This window comes from Mesoplodon bidens (genome assembly GCF_964165515.1).
Source record: "Mesoplodon bidens genome assembly, chromosome: 1".
Lineage (NCBI taxonomy): Eukaryota > Metazoa > Chordata > Mammalia > Artiodactyla > Ziphiidae > Mesoplodon > Mesoplodon bidens.
This window is the reverse complement of record NC_138176.1, coordinates 208,821,513-208,840,680: the sequence shown is the minus strand read 5'-3', so window position 1 is coordinate 208,840,680 and position 19,168 is coordinate 208,821,513. Positions and strand designations below refer to the sequence as shown.

Here is a 19,168-nt window from a genome sequence, read left to right as displayed (position 1 = left end):
TATCCCCTTACACATTTCCAAAGGCCGCTCAGCAGCAGCGTCCCCCCAAGGAGAGAAGAACTAGAGGTAAACTTTTAAAGATGTGAAGGAAATGGCAGAGGTGCTCAAATAAAACGTTGTACGTGACCCATTAAATGACTAACACATGTCATTCTAAAAATGGCATATGGCAAATTACTGCTACAAAACTTATCCTGCCACTCACCAGTTACAATATCTTATCACATTTGTTCAGAGTTAATCTTAATTTTCTGTGTTGAAGTTTCTTCTTCCATTCATTCATTCATAAGAGCCCTGATTATATTTGATTTCTTTCTTTTTTCTTTCTTTTTTTTGCCAGTAAACTTGCATTATTGCAAGGATAAAGAACAAAACCCTACAAACACCAAGGTAGGAAACAAAAGTTATTTATAACAGAAATACCTTTACCTACTCATTACTCCCAGGGTGCTTCTAATGGAATCGACAAACATCCTTTACTCAAGGGAAAGAAAAGTGTCTTTCTTTTGACTTCCATATACGTTTCAGGCTATCCTAAACTGATCTTTCACTTTAATGATCTCCCTAAACGGTGTCCCTGATCTGATTTCAAAATGTAGGAGAAGGGATGAGAAGTGTCCCATACAGAGAGAACAATGAGAAGGTGAAGACAAGGCCCACGCTGAAGAGAATGGATGCAACCGAGGTCCAAACCAGGACCTAACAGAGCCAGCAAGTTCCTCCCCAGTTAGCCAGCCTGACAGTGGCCAGGCTTCCTCCCCGCCCTCCCCCCCCGACCCTCAGTTCACTGCATGTGGGCAGCTACTCACGGAGACTGCGGCCTTGGAGGAGCGGGTGGGTGGCTGGAGCTGAGGTGACATGTGAAAACCAAGGCAGGTTTTTATAGAGAAGACTAAATTGTCAAATTCATCACTAAATTATGAAGAGAGCATTGTATGTCACATTTCTACACGTGAAAGTTTTGTTTTTGAGTGACTTCATGTGTGTTTATGGGCATTCTGTTCCCTAGAAATATGTTACCAACATCTACTACATTTCTAGGACTTCCGTGGGTCTCAATGGGAAAAGCATTAAATTGATCATTATGCCCAGGGCTGGTACTAACTAGGTGGGTATACTTTATTTAGCAAGTTGATAACCTCCCCGATTCTTCATTTTCTAATTTTACTTGAAGGTGGTTAGATATGATAATCAGACAACTTCCCATTTAAAATGCTGTGGACAGTACTGGGAACGTATATTCTTTGCCTCTATGTGTTAAGCGTTATGTTTTTGGATCATGCTTCCCTTCACATGCCACATTTTGGCCACACTGTCCTTTTGGTTCTGTGAACTCGCCATGCTCCTTTCCACTTCTGGATTCCCACATTTGTTTCCTCTGCCTTGAGCACTCACCCCAAGCGGTCACATGGTTGACCCCTTTTCCTCCCTCAGGTGATGGCATTAAGGTCATCTCCTCAGAAATCCACACAATCTAAGTAATCCCACCCTACCTAAGCCAAACTTCCTTTATATTAACTTATTTTATTATCTTGATAACACAATTATCTTAGATTATCTTGTTTATATATTGATATGCTATTCTGAGTCCCTAGCACACCCTGGAATTTAAGCATGCAGTAATCATTCATGTGAAAGAATGAATGCAGGCAACAAATGAATATTTACAATTTATAAGATTTTAAATACACATCAGCAACACAACTACTGCAAAATTATTTGTCTTGGGAAATCGATTCATCCTATAGTTCAGAAAAAAAAAAAGGGCCTCCCTGGTGGCGCAGTGGTTGAGAGTCCGCCTGCCGATGCAGGGGACACGGGTTCGTGCCCGGGTCTGGGTGGATCCCACATGCTGCGGAGCAGCTGGGCCCGTGAGCCATGGCCGCTGAGCCTGTGCGTCCGGAGCCTGTGCTCCGCAACGGGAGAGGCCACGACAGTGAGAGGCCTGCGTTCCGCAAAAAAAAAAAAAAAAAAAAAAAAAGAATAAAAGAAGGGACTGCTACTCTCTTTCTTAACACCACAGTTTTTATTCAACAAGCTCTCTAGGACGTTTTTTACCTGAGTCTTCCTAAAGGGCATAATGACGTACAAAAGGAGTAGGTTTCTGTTTCCACAGGTAATTGTTTTTCAAGTAGCAAAAAGACTGACTGTGTGGGAGACATTCTATCTGCTGGCTGGTAAAATATTATACGAGAAAAACTGTTGAAAGTTCTGAAGAGTAACTTTCTAATTTTACATGAAAAACAAGCCTGTGATAAAGAAAGTCTGTATAAGAGAGACAAACAAAAACAAGCTATAAATTAGGTCACTAGACTTACAACAATATTTTTACAAGAAGTTTTTATAATTTTTGGCTAGCTTTTAAGCTTGGACTATAAGATGTCCCAGGAGGTTAAGTGAGCACAGGAATTTATCCTCTGACAGGGTCAAATGGAATGTCCTTTGCGATCCTGGCTGAACATTTACCCTCATGCTCAAATGTGGATCATTCCATTTATCTAAATCTGTGCTTTCAGTAAGACATCAAGTATTTTATCTTTAATTAGGCAAGGTATTAAACTCCTATTTTCAACTGCACCTATGTCAAGTTATAAAGCTCTACATACATGCATACATACGTTCTCTTGTCTTTATTAAGGAAAAATTCTTTTATTTACCTAAAACGCTCTTTCTTTCTCTCAACTCTGAAGTTATTCTAGAAATTTGGTTCTTGGTGTAAAATACCATGTTTACTCTACCCAGACCATTTATTTTCATGAGAATTTGATTCTTCTTTCAAGCATCATCTTTTGAGATCAATGAAGAATTAAAGGGTATAGGAAAAGCTGGTGTAAGTAAATAGATTTTCTTACAGAGGCCAGAGACACAGTGGTAACTGGGATTGATGTCAGAAACATAAAATCATAAGGAGCATCTGAAAAAGTACTGATAAAATTAAAAGAAAAACATCGTAATATATTATATAGTAAAAACGAACATAGATAAATCCTAGAATTATTTTAAAAAATGCATTTGGCATGCCAAATTTTAAATAGTAATCACTAACTAAAATTAATGTTAGTTTCTCAAAATTATCAGGCAGTTTTCCTACTCTACAGTGACATTAAAATCAAGAAAACCTGGAAAAATAAGAACGGAACCTTGAATGCAAGCAAAGATGCTTCAGTAATAATTTTCACACAAAGCCTCATCCTATGTTGTGCCCCAGTCTAACTGATCTTACCTGTTCCTCACATAAGACGTTATGTAAAATAATGAAACAATGCAGGAAAAAAAATATGGATCTTTGTCATATTCCACACTCACATTTTAGCAACCTCACAAAATTAAAAACGTTGTCCAAATTAAATGTCAGGAGAATTATTTATTTTACCCAAGTGATAATGTACGTCTTGGAAGGCTTGTTACTAGCTTCAAGGAAACAGAAAACAACTACAAAGCTAAGTTAAAGGCAACTTTATTACAATAGTTTTCCAAACTTCAAAATGCATTTATTATTGAATTTAATCTAATATATAATACATTATATTACAAGATAGAAAGCACTTCCGGTCAGATATTTAGCTTGCATGTAAAGCCCAAAACAGAGCTTCCTTGGAACAGCAACAATGCATAATAGTTTATATCACTAAGTAAAATATTTCTCTGATGTTGCATAAAGAATCATTCATATTGCAATTTATTTTATGTTCATTTCCCCTGATTTAAAAATAAAGCAAAGCTATCTTTTCTACAACTTACTAGCTAATACCTAGAAGTTGTCTATATCCTAAACACATCCACCAGCTTAGAAATAATTGCTTTGGTAGAAAATAGGATTTTTAAAACTAACGAAACCAAACGAACACTATTATTTCCCCATTGCAAACAGGGGCAGAATTCTCTTCTTTCCTTTTTTGGGAGCCAAATCTGGGCCCCCCTGCTCTTCAGACAGTCATCCTCAATAGTTTCTGCTTTACAAAAATACCCAAATCTGTAATGAACTCTATTCTAACAAAGTCATTTCTCTTTTATCTTGCCTCCTCGTATTTGCTTACTTAGAAGCGTTTACAGCCCACTTTCAACATTACGTAATGATGAACTTTACAATAAAGTAACCTTGGGAAATGCAGTAACATAAAGGAAGTATTTTCCAAATTAGACAAGGACATAATTTGCTCATCCACCTCTGCTTCAACCAACCAACCAGATTCCACTTACGAAAAGAATTCCTTTTCCAAGGTTACTCCTATAATAACAATAAAAACATGTAAATCCACTGAATCAATCTGGCTCCTTACTTCGCTCTCTCGGTTTAACATTTGTGAGCTACCAACTAGCACAAAACACGTGTTCATCCTCCTCGTTTTCACAATGGCAGGAAATGGTTAGAGAAGTATAGAAAAGATTCTATTTTGTCTTTCATAAGGCAAATTTAATTCGGATTTTGCTACGAAGTTGGAGGAAAAGAAAAAGGGAACGAAAAGGCATGTGCTGGCTGCTCTTGGGGCAAGGTTCATAAATCACTGTACGTTAAGAGCGCGTGCTGAAACTTCATGGTGCCAGTCACGTAATTTTGTGTATTTGGGACTAAAGACGTGAAGGGGTGTCTTTTCCCTGCGGAAATAAAAAGAAAAGAAAGAAGAAAAGAGAGTGATAGAAGAGTCACAAGAAAGAGAAAGAAAAGGTTTCTACACTTAGGTCACCATGCAGAAAACGTGCCTTCCAAAAGCTTCATTTCACAGAGCTGTTTTGTTTAACAGCGAAGATTTCAAGGATAGAGCATGTTTAGAAGTACAGAAATTAATCTATAGGGCCCTCTTGGAAACGTCCATTTTTATTCCCCAAACAAAGCGACTGCAAGACAACACATGAACTCACTCACAAACATCTGTCGTGTTAGCAAAGCGCCCCCAGATGTACCCTTCTGCCCACCCACTTCAATACTGAAGAAAACAAGCCGCAGACAAAAACTTCAGACAGCATCAACTAATTTAAAAATCTGTAAGCTGTACGTTTCAGTCCCACAAAAGGCACCAAAGTTAAGCTTAGCTCCTAGGTGCAAAGACAAAATGCCATACCATTCACTTGAAAAGGTGAAAAAACACAAATTGAGACCATTCATAAAAGGAAAGCATTCAATTTACCAAAAGAAAGGACAACTTACTTTGCCTTCTTTGTATTATCAGTTTCAGGTTCTTTCACTGAAATAAAATAAGCAATAACCAATGTCAGTTTGCTTTTTTTTTAACTTTAAAATCACTTAAGCAATAACCTGTATCGATTAATACCAAATGGTCAAGTTACACAGAGCCGCTAAAAAAGTTCCTTATCACGTGCGTTGGCATTGGCTATATGCTATAGTCAGTACTATGACTACTACTACTGCTACACTTTTCAATATAACTCTCCTGGGCTGGTTGCTTATATACAGTACCACTATGCATGGCATAATTTAAAAGCAAACTGTCTCAGGAAAATTACTATTTTCCAATAACTGTCCATCTGTCTAAATGCCACTCTCTGTGGCAGAGAAATATTCATCCATTAGAATCCCTAGGTATTCACTTACTACGTTCAGTTCCAGTGATCTGGGCGAGGATTCGGAAAGAGCGAGACTGAGTCGTTCCAGTCCTTGGACGCCAGTCTTCAGTATCTTCAATCAGTCTCTTCTTACTGGCATCACTGTGAGTAGGTATGTGATAAAACTCTGTATAACGATCCATAATGTGTTTTCGTGGTGGGCTAGGGTTCAAAAGGAAAAAAAAGGATTAAAATATTTATAATTATGTTAAGGACAAAATATCTTCTCCCATATTATTTATAACTTATACATTTATTTAATCCTCAATGTTCCTTTTGTGTATTTTGCTTTTTCAAGTATACTCAGTAACAATTTTTCTTAAAAAAAGAAAGCATCCTTCTAAAATAGAGTAGACTAGGTTATTTTTTAAAATTAGTTTAAAAAAAGGTACTTATATGCTGATATAAAATAATAGTATAGATGGCTATTCAACAGAAAGGTTACCGTTTGGGTAGGATTTTCCTTTTAATTGACAGAAGAAGGCAGCAGAAGAGAGATTTCAACATGAAGAAAAGGAAAAGAAAAGAATAAGAAAAGAAGGAAAATAACAAGAAATTGCAAAGTCCACAGTAATTAAAATCAAACAATTCAAAATTACTGGTATTGTTCATCTTATGGCTAATGAAGCAGATATGGACTACATCCACAACCACTGTTAAATACCCGTATGCTGCTAAAATATGTTGGCTTTCACAAAATTAAATGATCATTTCTTCACTGGGCCCAGGAGCCATGAATGGTTTAGTACAGGCTAAACCAACAATTCCAAACACAATTTTGAAAAGGGTCAGAACTTATTTTCTACAGTATTCTCATTTATGTGTACAGATATCCCTAACCCTAAATAAAGTTGGGTACAGGTTCACCGCTGTAAAGAGCTGTGGTCTATCAGAAACCAATGAAATATTTATCAAAAGACCAAAATATGAATTGTGGCTCTATGACTTTTGACTAGTCAATCTCACTGAGTCTCAGTTTTTTCATTTATAAGAATACCACATATAAAGTAGCACTGTTCTCAGGATTAAATGAAATAATATATGTGAAAGGGATGTGTAAACTACAGAGTTCAAGAACTTTGAGTTTGCTAAGACTATTCATTTTTCTATTAGGAAAGCATAAATACCAATATTACGGAATTTACAATGTACATTATTTTAACACTTTAACCTAAGATCTAGGTAACTTTATAAATACTCCTCCCTTCTCAACCCCGCCCCCCAAATAGGATAAATGCAAACTAAATTATGAGTTTCGTTTCAGAAGAGAAGAAGGAAACTGAGCCTGGACTAGCAGACAACTGGCACAAGATCCAAGCGGAGAAAATACCCTAAGAGTGCCAGATGTGTGTGGCAACACCTGCTAGGTTAACTCACTGCTAAAAAATCACATTGCTATCAGAATGCCACGTGACTGCTGTCATTTTAATAGGGACACCATCAAAAACTGCCTCAGTACACTAGAAGAGTTTTTGCCCAGTGACATGATAGAATTAACGTTAACACTAGCTTTGCAGTCAGACAGGTAGTAGTTCTAAGCATACATCCTCCATTCAGTGTGTATTTTATACAAGTCATTTAACTTTTCCAAGTCTCGATTTTTACCACCTGAGAAATGGGGACTGCATCTACTTTAAAGGGTTGTTTTGAGGAATAAATAAGGTAGGTAAAGTATGTAAAGTGCTTTCCACACTAACTAACACGAAGTAACATAATGTGTTCTTTTATGATTACTAGAAAAATTATTTGCAATGCATGTTCTAAGACTACAAGTCATCATATCTATAAAGAACAGAATCAATAGTATTTATACATAATACTAATAACAGTATTTTAATACTATTTAATGGTATATTTAATAGTATATTTTAATAGTAATTCAAATTATTATTTATGATAAAATTTTAATATTCCAGGAGTGAAATACCTAAAATACCTTTTACTGATATTGAACAAAACCTCCTAACCCTTTTTAAAATAGACATAATTTTCTTTAATTAGAAAATAATAGACATACGCTATTTCATAAATACACTGTCTTTGGCAGATTCCTAAACAGACAACACTTTATCTTATGCAATTACTTGAAAAACTTTATATTTAAGCTACTAAACTTATAGTTTTAAATTTATCTATAGTCAGTAAGTGTTTACTCTTAAATGGTGCCAATTTCAGCTATAAGACTATTTTATCCTCTATAAAAGGTTTGGACTATAAAAATACAAAAAAATAGTGTTAAGCTAAGACACCAAGATTAATAAAATGTCACCACTTAAGAATATTTTTTAGCCACAACACACTTGTGAAAAGTATAGTACGTCTTAGACTCTTTTGTGACATTCACCACAGCTTAAGGTCTGTGTCAAGTGATAGAAAGTTTCTAAACACTTACTGGCTTTGAAACTCTCATGACTATGATTAAAGAAGGGAATAATCTCAATAATTTGATTTTTTGAAATGTATTTGGGATAGAATATAAATTCAACTATCAAGAGCAAACAATTTATTTCAAGATACAGACATTCAAAATTAGCAAATTTATTCAAAAGTTTAAAAAATATTAAACAAGGGAGGCCCCAACCATATCTCTAACTCCAGTACATACTGTCTGTAATAATAATCTATCTTTCTGAAGGTTTAGCTTACTAAGTTTTTCCACTGCAGAAGTGTGGGTTTTATAATTCACACGAAGCTCTCTAGCATGGAAAACAAGTTTCCTAGGCTCCTAATATATTTGAAAATTCTAAGCAATGAGTAGGGACTAACAAAATTTGGTGATGGTGTTAGGTTGAAAGCCAGAGGAAAAGTTGCAGAGAGACAATGATGAAAATTAGAAAAGAAACCACTGATGAGGTACTTACACAGTGCCAGGGTTACTGAAGGAGGGGTAACACACACACAGAAAGATGTGATAGAGTAGAGAAGACAGTGATGTTCCCAGGATGATGGGCAACGAAGATGAGGCCAAAAAAAAAAAAGAAGAAGAAAAAATGAAATAACAGAATTCAAAACAGTGAAGACGTTACACCAAACACCATGCTTCAAAATAATCACGTAAGTGCAGACAAACAAAAATGAACAAGTGTTAGTCAAAATTCTGTTACACTGTTATTATTTAGAGAACAGTTTTAACTGTGTTTGTTTCCAAAAAACACTGAAAAATATTTTATATGTTAATGCTAGTTGAAGTCTCAAGTTACTAATACCAAGAAAGATTCACTATTTAAACGTTTTTTTCTAGGTTTTTATAAAATTTATTTTAGAGTGAATCCAAATTCCTACCATGGTTCCTAACAAAAGGCAGAGATTAAAATATTAATAAGATGTAAGATATAGAAACAGATCATTTTAGAATCACTTTTAAAATCAGAGCAGACTAAGAGAAAATCTTTCAGTCTCACATAATATAAGAAGCGTTCATTACTAATAGTAAGTGTAACCTTCTCACATAAATTATCCTGAGCCATACATTATAAAGGAATAATACGCTATCTGAAAATGTTCTCTTATTTTTTAAAATGAAGTGATTATGATGAAAAATATATGAAGCAGTGGGTCATAAATAATAGCCTATTACTCAATTTTCATACTCTCCCCTGTCCATCATTACCATCGCCCTCATTCAGAAGCAAATTCCAGGAAGTTTAGAGCTCACTTGTAGGAACTCCAGAGTTCTGTGTTATCAGCAACCTAATTATTGCCCAGAAAGGCATGTTTGATATGATAAAAGAACTAGGTTAATAACACCTAAAGAGGAAAGACATAATTCATTCATATAGCCTATTAAGCATAAAATCATTAAAAACAAATATATTCACATTCTATTATGTATAGAGATGATGAAAGTATAAAACGCTATATAGCTTCTCTACACATTGTTGAATCAATCCTACCGTAATGATGTTTAGTCAGAGTAACTAATTACTCATTATAAACGCAGTGAGAAAAACTGCCTACCAGTTTGAATACTAAGACTGCACATTGTAGCTAAGCAGTATTTCCACATGTCAAAGTCAGTTTCATTAACTCAATAAAGGGCTGAGTTTTGCTGAGTGGGGGTGAGACGCAGGATTAAGTTAATCTCAGTAATTTATGGGTATTTATTCTTCTCTAAACCATAATGCAAAGCATTTTCTCCTCTGCCTTGCTATTTTAAATAGTAGGGAAAGAGTTTTTCAAAATAACCTCCTCTGAATAACCTCAGAATAAAATCTTAGATATATATTTAAACATTTTAAAATTGAGGGGAAAAGTTTTATGTCAAAATGAAGTTGGGGGGAAATATTCTATGATGTGGTAAGGGGTAGCCAGCAGAGGGTTGATTGGTTAAAACCTAAAGATGTCAATTTTAATACTTTGAACAGATATTTTCATGAATTTTAGAAAATGTGCCCAAGTGGAATAGCCCATCATACACCACAGTGGCATTTGTGCCAACGTGACAAGTCAGATGACATGGATTTTCACCCTAGCTACACTACCCACTTCCTCTGTGCCTGGACAAGCTGCAATCCCCAAGAAGCCTCCTTTTCCTCAATGGTGAAATGGATTACAATTTCTTCATCTTTCAGAATTCTTGTAAGGGTGTATGTTTTTGTATTTGAAAGCACTCTGAAAACTATACAAATACAGATTTGTTGTTAGAATAGATCCTCCAGCGACTCAACATAAAAAAAGTATTATCAAACCCAACCGTAGTTGATGCACATTATTCACTCATGTAGCCTCAATTCACTCTATTTATCCTCAAGTCTATAACCATGAAAAACAAATACTAATTCAAAGTATAAGAAATAAGCCCAGGGCACAAACAGGTGACAGAACCAAAAATTTGGCAAGACACACCAAAATTTGGCTTCAAAAAACCCTAGGCTTGAATCTTAACTCTATCACTTGAGAATTCAATCACATACTGCGTTTAAAAACATCTAGCACAATGCTTAGTAATAATGAAAAAACTCATGAATCTTAATGTGCATTTTAAAAAATGTATATTTAACCTAAATGCTTAAATTTATTTTTCCAAGTCCCATTTTTTTCCCCTTTATAAGTCAAATTGTTACACTGGAATCTAGTAACTAGTGAAAATCTTTGTGTATAGAATTTTTAAATAGACAGTAAATCAGGGCTTGGGGATGTTTCTCTAGTGCACTGTGCAATATTCTTATGTGTCTATAACATGAAACTCTTCAATTAGTGAGATCATAGCCATACTGGAATAAAGTTGCTCTAATAATTCAATAGTTAATCCCTCAAGTGTGTCTAAGATAGATATTCCATATTTCCAATTCTACTCTAGAGTATGATGATAAGGAAATTTCAGCACATGCTCAGAATAATCATAACACAAAATTAATTTAAGTTCTTACCTAATGTGATTTTTATCTATTTTTAAAGCTAGTAATCACCAGTTTATCATCAATACCAACAGACACAAAAGCAAGGTTTTGAAGTTATACCACAGTAATTTTCAATGCCTATGCCAACTACCTGTGACACTTAACAAGCTGGTATTTAACTCTCTTAACTAATTGCAAAGGTGTACAGACTTTTTATCATCCAGGGACACACAGCTGCATATATAGAGTTCTCAACCTTTCAGTAACACTGGCTGAAAAATCGAAATGGTTCTTAAAGATTTTACCTGGGAAATATTGGGTTTTGATATGAATTTGGAAAACAACTCAGTTTTATATGTACTATTCACTAGTGGTACATATGTTTATGCTTTACATTCTATCTTTATCTTTGTCTTCTAATAGTCTTGACCGATACAAATTACCCCGAACATTACCTCTTTTAAACCATTACACAGCAAATCCCACATATATTTTATGATAAAAGTTAAACACTACTATTTACTACCATAAAGGAATTCACCACAACACAGCAAAGCAAAACCAAACTTATTGAAAAGGCTAAATGTGGTTATTCTAAATTACAGCTGTTTTGCAAAATTTAGCCTAATTTTGCAAAAATCGGGCATTCATGCTGTTTACTCATATATAAGTCACCATATTTTCTCTCCAGTAATGTGGATACTAACTCTGTCACTTTTGTTTTCTGTAAAGAGAAAAGCATTTAAAAATATTACTATCATATCATGTTTTGTATCTTCCAAGGCCAGGTTCTTCAAAATCCCACACAAGAACTGTTAGAAGAAACTGCAGTCCAATGAAATTAAAATTAATTAAGGATGCATGAAAGACTTACCTCTTGAAAGCAGTGGCACATTATAATGCAAGGGCATATGGAAAGGGAAAAGGTAAATCAGTTAAACTACTTGATGTAAAATAGACTACTTTCCAGTTTGGAATATAAAGCTCCATTTTGCTCTAAGTAGAGTAAGGAGAATAATAAAAAAACAGTAAGTCAAAACTAAAAATTCATATACGTACAAGACGGACTAAAAATTTCTTAGAAGTACCTTGTTCATTATTATTTATAAGAAGGAATAGGAATGTTAACGTAGTATTATTAAGAAATATTACAAAGATAGCAACACAATCGTTAGATTGCATACCATTAGGATGAATAACTATTTCTCAGTGATGATGCATAATTCATAAGCACTTATTTGTGTCTTATGTTTATTAATCCTAGATAATTTTGGGTGGGATGCCTATAAATCACTTAAAAACTAATAGTCCTCCTGCTTTGAAGAAAAAGATAACTTATACATTTAACTTCACATCCTCCTAAACTCCTAAATTTTTAGTTACTGGCATGTATTAGTTTTAAAATAAAAAGTAATTCATAAAAAGTAACAACTCTCTCTTAAAAAAAAAAGTAACAACTCTCAACTGTGAAAGAGTTCTGCTGAAGATCTTTTGTAACACTATAAAAATGTGGAAAATTCAATAATCACATAATTAGTAAAGACGCTGACAGTGATTTCAGGAAAATAGTTTGACACCGGATGCAGGAAATAAATACATTCGTCAATATCTCAAAACACCTGCTCTTCAAAATGACACATCACTGACTAGTAAATAGTAAAATGTGTGATTTATTTTCAATTTTTCTGCTCTAAATGTAGTAAGAGAAAGAGCACTGCAAATCTGTCTCAGAACTTCATAGATACTTTGTTTTCGAGACTAATCAAGTTTCCATCATGCTAACATATCTGGACAACATCTGAAATTAAGCTATTTTTAAATGCAATCAATTTACGAATGCAAAGCAGTAACTTGCTTGTTAATGATGCAAAATATGTAATAATCCCTTCTGTCCTGAATCTTGTGCAGTGCTGAACACCAGACATGTGCTCAATAACCACATGTCGACTGATTAAGAAGCCACTGTAGAGACCCTGTAACCATACCTCTGCCTGCAGCTTCAGTTGGAAAATAATAAGCTTTAAATCATTTCAAGTTTGATCACCAAAGCTGTACTCATAAAACACAATTTCAGCTTGGTATTTTCACATGTTTTCAATGTAGTACCTTTCTGTAACCTCAATTTGCTTTTGTCTGTACAAGTTTCCATTAAGAAGGCTTTCTTATAAAATTTCAAGAAATGTTAGCAAGGAGAAAAGATTTTAACTCAAATACTTCCTTCAAAGGACTTTTTTCTACCGAACCTGGAATTTAACAAACATAATAAACTTCTGCTTTTAGTTTTCTGTGGGGCTAGCATTTGACAGGCAGCATCTGTTTTTTCAAGGTACTACTTTGATTACTCTAAAATCTATTGTCTTAAAAAAGACATTCCCAAAAAAATATAGCCAAACGCACCTCAACACTACATACTACTTCTCTTCCTCACATGAAAGAAGAGATAACTTAGGACACTAGTTTTCCTCAATTTATACATCGAAACTTTCAAAAGCCATCCACCACCACAAAACCGCATGCAGGGCCCAGTAGCTGTCCTTCCAGACCTGCCCCTTTCTCTCAGCAACAGCCTGGAACCCTGCCACCTTCTTTTTCAAAGCCCCCAAGTTGCCATGGCAGCAGTGCTATGAAAGCACAGCCCCTTCATTACATGAATTAACATTCAGAAGGGATTAGCTCAGAAAGGACCTATCTACACAATTATTTTAATTATATTTTCCTGGGAACCGGCATTGGTAAAAACAATCACGCATGCAGATTATTTCCTTTTGTTTTCCTTTTTAAAGACACTTTTGTCACAATAAATCTCATCAAAATGATTTTACAAAAATGACTTTGGCTTAAAGTATGGTCACTGGATTCCAAAAAGAACAAAATAACCGTCTATAAATGGAGGCTGCTGAAAATAGATTTCAACCAATTTTTTAAAAATCTGTACCATAAAGAGGGGAAAATTATAAGGAATGGATTTTCAAAAAATTCTGCTAACATTATATATTTAGTGTCCACTGCTTTAAATTTTAGAAATATTTTTACAGTGAAATATCCTCTAATTTGCTTCTGATATTTTTTAAGCATCCTTTAATGTTACTGTCCTCTCATTACTGTTTGATTTTAAAGACTAAATTCCAGCATAAGTTTATCTGAAAAGAATGTTGCTTAGCTAGCTGACCTAAGCTAATGCATCATACATAGACATGAGTCAAAACTAAATTTGTTTTCTGTCTTAAAACTACTTCCTAGAAAAAAAGCTTCTTACAGACTTCTCATTTCCTCTCTTTAGCATGAGATACGTAAGCTGACACAACTGCAACCACTCTGTTTCAACTTTTGGTGGCTCATAAAAGGATGGAAAAATTGAGGAAGAAAGATTCAAGGTTTGCCTTGCATTATAAGGGCCAGCTGCTCCACGTTGTGCCAGGACTTGGAGAAAAAGAGTTACAGAGTCTGTTACATGGTTCATAACAGGTCAAAATGCATAATTAGGTCTGGATTAACCTATAATCGCCTTGCAGAAAGTGTTGTATTGTATGTAACATAACGTTACATGTTAATGAAGCAAATGAAACTTCATCTCCCTTCCTTCAAAGAACAGCTGATTTCTGGGGAGGATGGAGATTAAGTTTTGCTTGGAAATTGCCTGAAAGAAGAGTTTTGATAAGAGCAGAAAGCACCCTCGGCCACCTACCCATTTTGCTGTTTACTGTCACCCTGGGATCCTCTTCTCTGTCCCTCCGCTAGCTCCTGGGCAGTCTCGGCACACATGCTGGTGACTGTGGGCTGCCGTGGGACATTAACTGCAGGTTTACCAGTGCTCAGTGCAGATGACCGCTGGTCAGCACTAAGACTGGCATTAGCATGCGGTCCAGATGCAGCGAATGGGGGAGGAGTGACAGCGGCCCCGGGTGCAGGGGAAGCATGTGATGAAGTGGTCGCATGGGCTGGGGTGAAGGCGGACGATGGTGATGGGATGGATGTGACTTTTGGTGAAGACACAGAACCAAAGGGTCGTGGTGCCTTATTGTAGGCCATGTTGGTTGTGGAAGTGACTTTGGACACAGCAGGAGATGGAATGGGCACAGGTTTAACTACTTCTTTAGGTTCTCCCTATGTAAAATAAAAATAAACATACACAAAAACAGGCCAAAGACATGCAAAATAGATCCACTGAAAAGAACACACAGCTAGTTTGTAAAAAGACAAACACAATCATGTTAGCAGGCCAAACTTTACACGTTTTCAGATAAAAACAATGAGTTGATATAACACAGTATGCATGCCAACTGGTTCCAACATGCATAACGCGGATGCACATACTGAGTAGATACATTTTTTTTAATAAAAATGAAAGGAGTTCAAAATATTTAGGAAATAGATTAGAAAAGTTATCAAAAAGCCTAAAGGCCAAAATAAGTACCAATTCAGACATATTCCAAAGGAAAATTTTCTAAATACCCCACAGTAAACAAAACATCACTAACCAAAATATTTATTTTAAAATATCCAGAGTCTCAATTATAATTCCATCTTTCAAACCCATTTAATTACTCTCCAGAGTACAATTATTTGATTCATGCAGAAGCAGCAGCACATTTCTAACTCTTCAATTAAAAACAAAACAAAACAAAACAACCAAAGGAATGTTCAATTTCCTCTGAGTCAGAAATGTGCACATTCTAATTATTTTGAATCAAGAAATTGCTCCTTAAAAAAAAACTCAACAAAAAAAGCAAACAAATCAACAAAACAAAATCAATCCTTTCCCTTTCCTGTAATCCACCTGTTGTTTCTCTCTCTGGAATGTTGTGAGATATCACTAAAGATGGAATAAATGTCTTCCCTTTTCTAAAATAAATATTTAATATTTAGTAGTTACATGAGGGGAAAAAAAAATCTTAGATGTTTCTTCACTGCCATCAGTCAAAGAAAAAAAACAACTAAGAAAGCTCAATTCCTAAAATTAACAGAATTTGTGTTTGCAAACCCCTATCCCAGAGTAAGTATGAAGTTAAAAACAAAAAACAAAAAACAACAGCTTAAGCTTCTATGACATTCAAGAATAAGTCCCTACCATCCCCAAAGAAAAACAATCAAAATTCCTTAAAAAGCATACAATGGTGGCTCTATTATGTTTAATTTGAAGGAAAAAAAATAATCTAAATTAATGTTACAGAAATAATAAAGCTAACTGAGGGGGATAAAGTAGCTTCATGCCTCTGGGAATCAATATAAATAAATTCAATGGACAAGCACAAATAAAATTAAGGAGAAAACCCCCAAAAGCACAAAACCAGATTATATGAATAATGGCTTGGGCAATTTCAGGATATATATGAGAAAAAAAGGGTACTTGCCAATAACCTAAACCAAGAATACTCTGAAAATGTAATTTAAAAACTCATTAATATTACTAATAAAATGTTACTAAAGACTTATTGTGATATTCATCTTTTTAGATTATGTGAATAGAGATAGGCAAATTAAAAGTGAAGGTAAGAAATCTGGATATGAGTTATTGATAATATACGACATTGGAAATAATGTTTAAATGATGAGGAATAATTTCAGATGATAATTCTGTATGTGTTGATTTCCACTTTCCCTCGTCATCTTTAAAGAAAAAGAACTGTGCAGAGAACTGCATCGAAACTATAAATTGTCAGTATGACTGGAGACAGGAACGCAAGTTACAGCGGTTCAAGAGGGACAGTCAAATAATGTCCTAGTGATGCTAGATTAGAAACACACCTTTTGAACAGGAACTGGCTCAGGCTTAGGTGTAGCAGATGCTCTGAGGAAAAAAAAAAGAAAAAGAAAAAAAACATGAATTTTTGCAAACTTCTTACTAATGGAATTTTTACTATTATATACCTCAATATACTAAATCATCAGAATTTACAGTTTCATAATTCATGGTTTGACTATTCACAATCTAATTAGTTCATGCAGCTCAAATGCTGTAAGATCCAATACCTCATATACTAGGTATTCATTACTGTATGAATACCCACTCTACCCACTCAAATGAGGAAAGACAAACACCAATCCTGTTTGCTAATGCATCCATGTTTAACCTTTAAATTAAGGCTATTCTCTACCAAAAAGGGTAAGGTAAAATAAACATGACTTTCTGATCCCTGCATGGTTCCTGAAACAAATAATCTGCATCTCTATCTCCAATAGTATCTGCCTTTTCTCCTACCATCCATGAATATGCCCAGAGGACATTGGATCTTTTTATGAAGATACTGAATAAATTCTGGTTGAACTGGGTCACTGAATGCATATTAATTTTGTATTTATATTCTTAAGTGCACATTAATGTATCTGTTCTGCTAAAACCAAACTAAGTTCTTCCACTAGGCTATAATTTCAGTGAATGCAATGACCACGCCCCACTTGTGTCTATATCAGCACTGCGCCTGGCATGTAATAGGTCATCAGTAATGAGTGCAGAAAGGAGAGAACAGGGAAGAACGACAAAAATCCACGCACAGAACTATTCTCATATTCGAATTTATTATTCTTAATCTATGCTTTTTTGTATTATTACTGTCCCTTTGGTTATCATGGACTAATAATAATGATAATTGATTTGGAGTGAGTATGTCATATAATCATGGCAAATAACCAAAGTAGCAACTATCATTATCCCCATTCTTCACATGAGGAACTCCAAAATTAAAGTAAATTACTTCTAGGATAGTGCTAAGGCCAACGGTCCTTATATATGACAGTACACTGGCTGCAGTCAGGGACAGTAACTAAATGATCGGAGAGCTTCTAATGATTTAAAGGCTATTTTCCCAGAATTAAGGTACATGTTATGTTTAATAATGTCAGAAGCAATTTGACTCCTCTTACAACACATAAGCCTGAGGATAAGACAGCAAGTGCAGAATTCAAGAAATGTAACCATAGTAGGTAAATACTAAGTGATAATTTTAAGATGCAAACCATGAGATCATTTTACTTACAGAGAAGCTAACATAGGATATTTGGTCTCCATGATCATAACCTAGTAATGAACTCTGATCAACATTTTTAGCAGCAACTGAATTTTCCAATAACAACTAATTTGGTTAGCCAGGGCAGGCACAGACTGAATAATCGGCTAACCTAATGAGAGACCACAATGGATGCTAACATTTGGTTAGTGTCGTGTAGAATTACCCTCTGCAGTTGTACAACTTTCCACGTGTGGTCTCAATCAGACAATTTCTCTTTCAGCTTACAGGGTTATTATAACAAGCAAAGGAAACAAGTTCAAGTACAGAACAGTGGAATCTTCCTTTCATTGAAATTTCACAGTAAGATGCAATCACAAAGGATCTACTCATTAAAACCACCCAAGACATGATTGGAAGTTTGCCATGGGACTTCCCTAGTGGCACAGTAGTTAAGAATCCGCCTGCCAATGCAGGGGACATGGATTCGAGCCCTGGTCTGGGAAGACCCCACATGCCACAGAGCAGCTAAGCCCGTGCACCACAACTACTGAGCCTGTGCTCTAGAGCCCGGGAGCCACAACTACTGAGCCCACGTGCCACAACTACTGAAGCCCGTGCGCCTAGAGCCCGTGCTCCACAACAAGAGAAGCCACCGCAATGAGAAGCCTGTGCACCGCAACAAAGAGTAACTCCCGCTCACCACAACGAGAGAAAAGCCCACACAGCAACAAAGACCCAATGCAGCCAAAAAACAAAAAAACAAAAAAAAACATGAAAGCTTGCCATAATAGAGAAGACAATATTCTTTTTCATTTTTCATCTGGACACTTAAAGGTACATGGAGCTCTTCTAGCAACACAAAAACAATTTATACAAAAGACGGATGTTTAACAGTCATTAGGTTTCCAAACAGAAGAAAACGCATATATCCTATGTCTATGAAAACAAACCCCTTAGTTTTTTCTAGGTGTTAGTTCTTATTTAAACAGTGTTAGCAACAACAACAAAAGCCCCAGAATGATTAGTTTTCATTAACTTTAGAGTCCAACCTCTTAGTTTGTTGAGAATGCATAGAATAATGAGTCTTAACGTATTTTATGGATTGAAAGTTCTACAAAAATACTTCTTAAAATATGGAATTCATAAAAAAATTTTAAACTGGATCTTGAATATCTGCCCTGCTTGCCTTCTGATAAAGTCCCATAAGTACAATGACATGAAATAAGGAAAGCAGTCAAAGAGGGACAACCTGTCCTCAAAATTCCAGGATTGAATCCACTACATGTTAGAAACACAAGCATCATTTTGTAGGTGGAAAAA

The 19,168-nt window shown here is 35.2% G+C and overlaps 1 protein-coding gene across 3 annotated transcripts in view; it reads right to left on the bottom strand.

Moving 5' to 3' along the window:
• PDLIM5 (PDZ and LIM domain 5) overlaps positions 1-19,168 on the bottom strand; it is a 217,039-nt gene that overhangs the window by 82,733 nt on the left and 115,138 nt on the right. For 2 of the 3 annotated variants that reach the window (XM_081228028.1, XM_081228029.1), the window contains 4 exons: positions 16,647-16,689; positions 14,587-15,005; positions 5,552-5,724; positions 5,147-5,183 (listed from right to left, as the gene is read on the bottom strand). In XM_081228028.1, the coding sequence (XP_081084154.1) occupies positions 5,147-5,183; positions 5,552-5,724; positions 14,587-15,005; positions 16,647-16,689 (672 nt within the window). Of the gene's footprint in view, positions 1-4,234; positions 4,597-5,146; positions 5,184-5,551; positions 5,725-14,586; positions 15,006-16,646; positions 16,690-19,168 lie in introns of those variants that run through there. The other variant, XM_081228030.1, reaches the window with a different exon arrangement.